At 38.6% G+C, this 8925-nt stretch overlaps 1 protein-coding gene across 3 annotated transcripts; it reads right to left on the reverse strand.

Annotated features, from left to right (window-relative positions):
- Nucleotides 1-528: 528 nt before the first annotated feature.
- Nucleotides 529-7462, reverse strand: tmem269 (transmembrane protein 269). Of its 3 annotated transcripts, XM_054608890.1 has the most exons (8): nt 7005-7462; nt 5826-5869; nt 4735-4784; nt 3187-3334; nt 2471-2568; nt 1181-1324; nt 897-1097; nt 529-644 (listed from the first exon to the last, which is right to left on the reverse strand). In XM_054608890.1, the coding sequence occupies exons 4-8, from the start codon at nt 3234-3236 to the stop codon at nt 535-537; spliced, it is 603 nt and encodes a 200-aa protein (XP_054464865.1). In that variant the 5' UTR covers nt 3237-3334; nt 4735-4784; nt 5826-5869; nt 7005-7462; the 3' UTR covers nt 529-534. The 3 variants fall into 3 exon arrangements, with proteins under 3 accessions (XP_054464865.1, XP_054464864.1, XP_054464862.1); XM_054608889.1 differs by lacking the exon at nt 4735-4784 and having other exon boundaries at nt 7202-7462; XM_054608887.1 differs by lacking the exon at nt 4735-4784.
- Between the last annotated feature and the right edge of the window lie 1463 nt (nt 7463-8925).

The following is an 8925-nucleotide window of genomic DNA, read 5'->3' on the forward strand; positions in this document are numbered from 1 at the left end:
TGATCCTGTGCGATTACACAATTAACCATTTTAAAAACCAAATTTGAAGCAAAAATCTATTAAAAATGTGATCTTATTTTGTTTGTAATAAACTGTTTATCCTGTGATAAAATGATGTGCACTGCTGCTGTGTGTTTACAACATTGATGAAAGATTGGATTATTATTGAAGTGGGGAGATTACACGGGAGATGAACCTGATGAAAATTTTGTGGAACAAGACATCTGACCCCTGGATTCAGGGAAAATGCAGCAAGATATAAGACAGCATGAAGGCTTATCCTTACTTTAGTATCATTAAAATGCACTTCTCATCCCTCACTCTAACTCTTTTCAATCTGGGCTCTGTTTTAAAGGTGTTGCATCAAAATAAAAAGGTCAAATAGAGTGAGTGTTCGCCTGTGGAACATGAGCATGTTTCAGCTTGGATCCTCCGTGGCAGTAGGGAGCAGCAGCAGTCTGGAAGCCTCAGTTCACCCAGATGGGTCATAGAAGCAAACCTACATGGGAGTTTTGGACAAAGCCAGCACCCATTTTACACTTTACTGCTCCAAAGGGATGTTGGGAACAAAATGTAGGAGACTGACCACAGCAGATAGTACACACATGCAGGGGGGAATGGTGAGCAGAACAGCATGACAACTCCTGAAATAACAAAAAAAAAAAAAAAAAAAAAGTGTAGTGAGATGTTAAGAGTAAAAACACTGAAAAATTGACAGCAGCATGTATTGGTATAAAAAAAGGCCCTGATTACCGAAACTATCTACATGTCTAGATGTCACTGCCACGCGCAGATGTAAATGTTGTACCTGATATCTAATTTGATGAAGCATTTCTAATATGAATTATACTCAGTCATTAATCTTAGCTCTTTGATTTTTTTGTTAATGGGTTTACCTCCAGCGTAGACTACTTTCTTCCAGGCCTGGGACTCCAACACTCTGTCATGGGGGTAGAAGTTCTGGCTGATCATAAAGAGGATCATGGCCACTGCAATGATCCGCAGCAGGGCCAGGTTTTCCCCTGACAGCAGAGAGGCACTGGCCAGAATGGCTGAGGAGTAGATGCAGGGCAGGCCGCGATACATGAATGGGATACCTAGGGACCAGACAACAACACATTTTCAGTAAGTCCTTTCAATAATTGAACAACAAACAGTAATTATACATTTTGAAACTTACCGCTTGTAAAGAAACACAGGCGGACAAACACAGACAAGACGTAACACACGCATAGGATGTTGTCCAGCAGGTCAGAAGTCCTCAGGAGCAGTGAAGTGGCAATCCCAAAAGTGGTGAAGTCAGCAAAATCATCCAGTTTTGCACCTGAATGTGAAAAAAGGAAATCATTACGAATACCAAATATGGCTATGTGGCTCTGTGAAGTTCACTAGGAGATATTAATTCAACTGGACTGAATAATTGACTTTAGAAGAGCTTCTATTGAGCGCCAATTGTTCTCTTATTACACTCCTTAAATCTAATTTAGTCATGAGTTTACATTCTATCAAAGTCACTTTAGATATGTCATCATCTCTCCGGTAGGGTCACTGACAATGTTACCGACAGTGGGTTTGGTATGTACAAAAATCTCCAAGTGGAAATTTCAGAGTCCGCCCAACAGGCAGCCATTCTATAAACAACATTCTCCACTGCCTTGTCTCTTTATCCCCAATGAGCACAGAGCATGTTTTCAGCAGATGAGGATGAGGTGATTCAGCCTCCGGCTCAAATGACAGAGGTGGAATTCTACAGTCAAGGGTCAACGATTTTAGCAATTTCAGATATGCAGAGAAGCCAAAGCAACGGGATAAAATAGACAATTGGAGCGTGATCCTGTGGAATTAGGCTGCTTAATCAGAAAGTGATTGTTCATTTGAGAAAAATATGTGGGGGGGGGAACACAACAACATCCACCTGCAAAGTCATGCATAAAAAACGCCGTCGGGACACAAAGCCTCCTGAAATGTGCAGCTAACAGTGTATTGTGATGCACCTGGGAGCTATTTTGGGCTTTGTAGAAAATGTGAACTTTCACACTGGAAGCTCTTAAAACAGCCATTTGTGCCGCTTCTTTTAATAAATACAGTGCTGTGATCTTCTAAAAGCAAACCACATCTTCTGTTCTGGGCATTTGCATTGGGAGCCTGTTACTTTGGTGGGGTGACAATGGAAATGCCATTCATACTAAAAAACAAAACAACGGAGTCCTTAGAAATGTAGGAAAAGCTAAAAAGATGCTGTTTGAAGGAGCTCAAATTCCATCCCATTAAATATGTATGATACTATTGGATACTTTGTAAGACTATCCAGAGTATTTGGTGGCAGTGTTTCCTTCTGAGGTTCCCGTTGTTTATGACTTTGAGTGGCCTGATTGCAAAGTCCAGACAAAGCACTGTGCAGCGAGCCCTGCCAACACTTGAGTCGAAGTTTATCTTTGGTAACAGCTCCTGACAACAACACTCCACTTACCCAGTGCAGAGCAGGCACCGAGTCGCCTGGCAACCGCTCCATCTGCCAAATCCAGTAGGTAGCCAATCAGAACCAGCCAACATGCCGCATGATGGTGCCTGAACAAAAAACAAACATACTTTTAATACAAATGAAGGATTTTCCCAGGGGTTTCAAGTCAAAATGTAAGCCCTGAGGGGCTTAAATATAAACAAAACAGAAAACCCAATATTTCATAAAATACATCAAGAAATTAGTTTTTTTTCTGTTAGCAACGTAATTATTTATTCTCATCTTTTAAATGTGCTTTTTAAAATGTATTTTTTAAATTTAGTTTTATGATACATTGGTTTGTTTCCTGTTTTGTTAATATATATATATATATATATATATACATACACACAGTATACAGTACCAGTCAAAAGTTTGGACACACCTTCTCATTCAATGGTTTTTCTTTATTTTTTTCTAGATTGTAAATTAATATTGAAGACATCCAAACTATGAAGGAACACATATGGAATTATGTGGTAAACAAACAAATGCTCAACAAACCAAAATATGTTTTATATTTTAGATTCTTCAAAGTAGTTGAATGAGAAGGTGTGTCCAAACTTTTGACTGGTACTGTATAGATAGGAATGTTGTTGCGTTTTATATTTCACTTATATTTTTTGCCCCGCTGGGCCACCGCAGGTAAAATCATAGTAAAATCCCCTCATGTTGTGTAAACTCACCCATTTAGACTGCTGAGAATGGAGGCCATGCCCATGACCATGTTAGCCATTGACAGAGCATTGGCTGCATTTTTACGTGCAAACTCCTTGATCTGGAGTCCTGTGGCTTCATCACTCAGAAAGAGCTTGTTGGTACACTGGAAGAAACCTAAGACCACACAGCAACAGCAGTTAGTAGTTGTCTGTGCAATGTCAATAACCCCTTCCCTGCTAAAGCTAAAGGCTAAATCCCTACTATCACCAGGTGACCATACCACCTGACCTTTTGATGAAGGTGTCTAAATTGGGGATAGTTTAATTATTATATCCCTGTTTGAGTCAAACTTGAGTTGAAGTGAAAGAAAAAAATCTGCCAAAAAAAAAAATCTGAAAGTATTCTTAATGCTTTACCAGTCATAGATGAATAATCAATTTATAAATTAATTCATACAATATTGTGTACACCATGTAGTGGGAATACATTTTTCAAGATAATGTAGCATATGTGTGTTATTAACTGTTTTTAAAACAAAATATTACTTAGAGTGATTTCCCTGTCTAATGTAAAAGAAGCATCACTTACCAAGACGTATGTTTATTGGACGAAGACCGACCGTACGATACATTCATCCACTTTCAGATCACTAAAATGCATTTGTTACTGTACATTCATTCATTCGCATCCCATAGCATGCAACATTACAGTGTCTCATCATCTACTAATTACATTATCAGTTATATCTATTCAGTAAACATTATTATAACATTTTAACTAAAAGCGGCATGCAGCAAACTTTAATATCAAATCGATAACATTTGCAAAGGAAAAACATCAAAAGGATACATGTCTGAACAGGATGCATGTTGAGTGTTAGCGCTCAATTCTCATCATATGAGGGGGTCAAATACACACAAATACTGGTGTGGGAAACATTTAGGGGACTAGCACATACACTGTTGGCTATAGTGAGATTGAGTTGGACCTACTCCATAGACACATACCAGAGGTGAGTACTATTAGCCTGATCAAACGTGGTGACCTGAGACAAGGACATGGCAGCAGCACTCACATAGCTCACTGTTTGAATCCATTAATACCACTGTAGCCACGGAGTTAATGGGGATTGTGGTATAAAAATACATCTACAACCACTCCTTGTATTGATAACATCATTCCTTGTTTTCATAAACACACAGTTTGTATTACAATACTTAATTGCATAGGGGTACAAAGTCAATTGAATATGGTAAAACTTTTTTGAATTACTGGACAAATTGAGTTGTTTTTAAAAGGAAAAAAATTTGCTGTATGAACGATAACGCTACAACTTAGTCAGCAGGATGAAATGACTGCTGACACTGCCTCGCCCCAGCCAAACTTCTACCTACGCCCACAAAGCTGTGATGATTTTTTAATGAAGTAAAACAAGAAATCTGTGTTTTCTGTCTGCCTCTGCTCTTGTGAGTCTTAAGTCATAGTACTGTCAAAGACGGATTGCACAGATAAATGACCTGCAAAATTTTAAGATTTTTAAATGTTGCAGTAGCAACCCTTCAAGTGTTTTTCACCCTGAACTTCCTGTGATTCCAAAGCCAGGCGTGTTCAAGACACTCTTCATCTGAAAGAAAACAGCGTATGAGACACAGCAAAAAGCCAACAATAACTTACACTTTTACTTGACAGCATGCTTTCTACTTCTCATTTTGGATTTTTTAAAACAATTCACAACCTGGCATTTGGATTGTTACCTGAAAACTGTTCATGGGTAAACAAACACATCAGTTAATGCAGTTTGCTAATGGAATAGTCAGCTTCATTAACTTTAGTCACAGTAAATACTATTGGGGGGGCACGCGTGCAGCCTCTCGTGCAAAGTCAGTGAGGTTGCAGGTCTCACTGGCCAGTTTTGCTCTAACCACTTAAGACACTGTCTTGGTCTCAAATAAAAAGAGGATAATGCCAGAGACACTGTCAATTTCAACCAAGTCGCTGTTTCTTGATTGTTGCCTTATGACTGTGAAGCATGATGGGAAGGCCCTTTGTTATGTAATTCTTTGCTATGTTACTGTAACTGGTAACAACTACAAAACTAAACAAAAAACAAGGAAAACAATTCAGAAGAGAGATAAGCTGAACAATATAAACAATTTACAGTTTCACAGAGTTAACTGTGTTTTGTGATGATGACATATAGTCAAGGAGAAAAAGGAAATACAATTGCAATTCATTCTAAACACCAGTCATTCAACATGTATTCCTATACATTTTTATTAGGAGTAGTTTGTGATTCCGTAATATGAATTCACAACACAAAATAAAACATTCTTTCACGATAAACTATCCTCAAACTGTGTGGACTATGTGATGGTGTTGATGTCTACCTGCATAACCTGTATAATAATTGCATATCAGAACTTCCTTACATCTACATAATGCTCTATGTATTCTATGTTGTTGTTTAATTGGGTTTGTTTTTTATAAAAAATGAATTATTTATTCAATTTCGCTAGGTCCAAGCATCTTTAATACTCCCATAGCAATTGTATGGTGGTTTTCCTGCCTAATTTGATCCTAGCAGACCTACATGTAGGTTTGACTTCTGGTACCCATGAAAATAAAAATCCACCTATTGAGATGAAATTTAGAAACAAGTACCTACCAGATGAGGGAGACAGCAGGATCATGATTGTCTCTGGCTCACAGCTGTAAAATAAACAATTAAAAGGTGCTTACTTATAGTAGGATTATGACATACATTGGTGTAGCATAATAGATACATGTGGAATATCTGAAAATAAAAACAAGGTACAACATCATGCAACAAAAAGTCATTAATAAAATTCAAGGTTATGAGGGTTTTTTTTCTTTTAAACCACATGCCTAGGCCTTTAGCTATACTGTCACCAGTTGTAAATCTGTATTATTTTTCTAAATTGCATCCCATGACTTACTTAAGGTCTATTAGCTGGACTATCAACGTATGGCTGCATCATTCCTTAATGTGCGCAACAACAGTCGATCTTGCCTCCTGCCTCGCTGGTCTATCTTTTCTTGAATTTGAAAAAAGTACGATGGTAAAATCTCAAATACAATACGTATGTCAGAAAGATCACACATGGGTGTTCTTTTATGCTTCTCAAATTTGATCTGCCTCTGAAACCACTTTCTGTTTCACACTTTACGGCAGCTCATCGTGGCCCTCTGGACAAAAGAAAAAAAGAATCACCAGCTAGAACATACAAATCTAATGATTTAAATCAACAGGTGAATACACCCTAATCCTGTAAAACTGGAATCCATCTGTCATCACGCACCCTCCCCGGATTATTTTTTTTTAACCCTTGAAATTCCTATTAGATAGGTGGGTTGGTAGATCATTTCAAGTGCTAGATTGTATGCTCGTTGTATGTGCATGTTCTTTTTACTTAGAACACAGAATGACTGTGTTCATTTAACATCTCTACATCAGCTGGTGTTGTATATCATTCCTTCTTATATCGTACATCATTCTAGCTCGTATGGATGTGTAGGATTCAGGCCTTTTCTGTTAATTCAAAAAAAAAAAAAAAAAAAAATTCAAAAAAAAAAAAAAATTCAAAAAAAGCTTAATGCTCATTCAACTTTCCCTGATAAAACAATAGTCGATGTTGATGAGGGTTTGAGCGCTCAAACCCCCCAGCATGAATAGACCGGGGAGAGCTGCGCAACTGCGTCACAACCTGACCGTCCGACTCATGCAAAGCAGGCCCTATATTTTTTATTCTACAAATATCTATACACCATTGAAGATGGGAGATATGTATCTCCCATCATACACATGAAGAGTGTTGCATCTTACCTGAAATGGACTTCCAAAGATTACAAAGACTAGACAAATCCAAATGACGCAGACTTCTAAAACGCGCACGTTTGTGACTGAGCTGGCTTTCTTTCCTGTTCTTTTTTTCCACGCGGATTGATTTGTGTGTCCGTTTCCTGATTTAGATGTTTGGGGTTGCTACGCTTACTACCGCATGTATAACAAAGGCCGTTTACCTTTCAATTCACGCCCGCTATTTCGGCGCGTCCTTTTAAAGACCAAGGATAAATCCGCTGGAATATTCCACCGGATATGACGCTCCTATTGCTTTTGGTTTATCCCGTTAGCTTCACAAATGTTCTAATTTTTCCAGCCAAACTGTGTGTTGAATAGTTTTCTGAAAGCATTTGATGCGAGAAATAGGCCGTGCAGTGACAGAAAATTGTTTTATCTTTGATCAGCGTTGGCTCGCTCTACAGTTTGGTCTGAATTTCGCGAGTGCGTGCTCGCTCTGACCGGGGGGGCGGTGCTTGTTAAACAGAGGCCGGGTCGCACATTCACTCATTTAACAGAGGAACAGTGCACTTAAGTGTGTTTGAGAAGGAAACAATGTTGCGTGTCTGAATGCGTTTGAGAAAGAAACCAATGTTGCGTTTCTGAATGCGTTTGAGAAAGAAACAATGTTGCGTTTCTGAATGCGTTTGAGAAAGAAACAATGTTGCAACAATGTGTCGATTCACTGTTTGAGTGTTTTGAGTTTAACTACTGATTAACGGACCTAATTTACATACAATTTAACTCCGGTCTGGATTAACAGATACGGTGAACTCACGTACGTGGACGCATTTGGTGAATACGCCAAATGCGTCCACGTAGGTGAAGTTAAGGTACCACTTTCATTGCAAGAGTCCCGGAAACGCGCATCTCATTTGCATAATCGTGACCTGACTTGAACTATATGCAAATGAGCTGTTAGGTGCGTTCATAGAGAAATCAGAGGGTTCGCGGAAAAACTCGGTTCAAACAATGAAACTAGGCAGAGCTGATAAAAAGTGATTTGATATTCTGTCACTGCATTTCTTATTTATCGGCTCAAATGTATTTAAAAACACATTTAAGGGAACTGCTGGGAGCTTGTGACCCGGCGGCCAGGTTGAAATCAGACGAGACGACAACAAGCACCGCCCACATGCCGGAGCGACACACACACACACACACCCTTGCTTGTGAAACTCAGACCAAACTGTCTAAACAAGGCAGTGCTGATCAAATTTGTCGCATCCAATGTTTTCAGAAAAACCTTTTAATGTACGGTTAGCTGTAAAATGAGACCCACCGAGACACATGAATATGCCACCAGAAATGAGACTCACGTTACTTCTCGTTTTTTCTATGGCCCAATCCAATTTCCTCCTTAAGGCCTTAAACCCTAACACCGTCAGGGTTTTACTGACGTCACCGGGTAGACGGTTGAGTGTGAGAGATGGAAAGGGCTTGAAATGTTGTGTACAATTGTAGGTATTTATTTATACATTATCTCCCTGATGAGAGGTCGTTTCAAATAATCTATATACTCGTTTTTGTCAAAAGAACTTCAATGACAAAATGAAATGTTTGATGAATAAATCTGTATAATATAATCTCTGCTTCGTATTCAGATCTCTGCTTCGTCCTCAGATTTGAGGTGTTTTTACGTTCCATCTTTAATCCTGGGTAAAGATCATTTGCCAGGCTGAACACCCATGCCATGTGGCATTAAAGGGTTGTGAGACCACAAAGACTTGTTTATGTTTATACTGAGTATATTTTGCAGAGTTAACAAATGTTACCAAAGGAATGTATTACAGGTGAGACTGCAGTTATAGTTAATAAGAATATCAGCTAACCATAACTGAAGAAAACCATTTTGATACTAACATGCTAACCTTTAATGACTTGTCACTGGTTGGTTAAATGTCAA

The sequence above is a fragment of the Anoplopoma fimbria genome, chromosome 12 (assembly GCF_027596085.1).
Source record: "Anoplopoma fimbria isolate UVic2021 breed Golden Eagle Sablefish chromosome 12, Afim_UVic_2022, whole genome shotgun sequence".
In the NCBI taxonomy this organism is placed as follows: Eukaryota; Metazoa; Chordata; class Actinopteri; order Perciformes; family Anoplopomatidae; genus Anoplopoma; species Anoplopoma fimbria.

Excerpts from the sequence above, each read along its gene's own strand:
- tmem269 (XM_054608889.1), bottom strand. The coding sequence starts at position 5,850 with ATGATCCTGCTGTCTCCCTCATCTG. Across the intron at positions 2,569-3,186 it reads ATTCTCAGCAGTCTAAATGG|GCACCATCATGCGGCATGTT; the intron begins GTGAGTTTACAC and ends TTTTTTGTTCAG. Across the intron at positions 1,098-1,180 it reads CCTGTGTTTCTTTACAAGCG|GTATCCCATTCATGTATCGC; the intron begins GTAAGTTTCAAA and ends TCTGGTCCCTAG.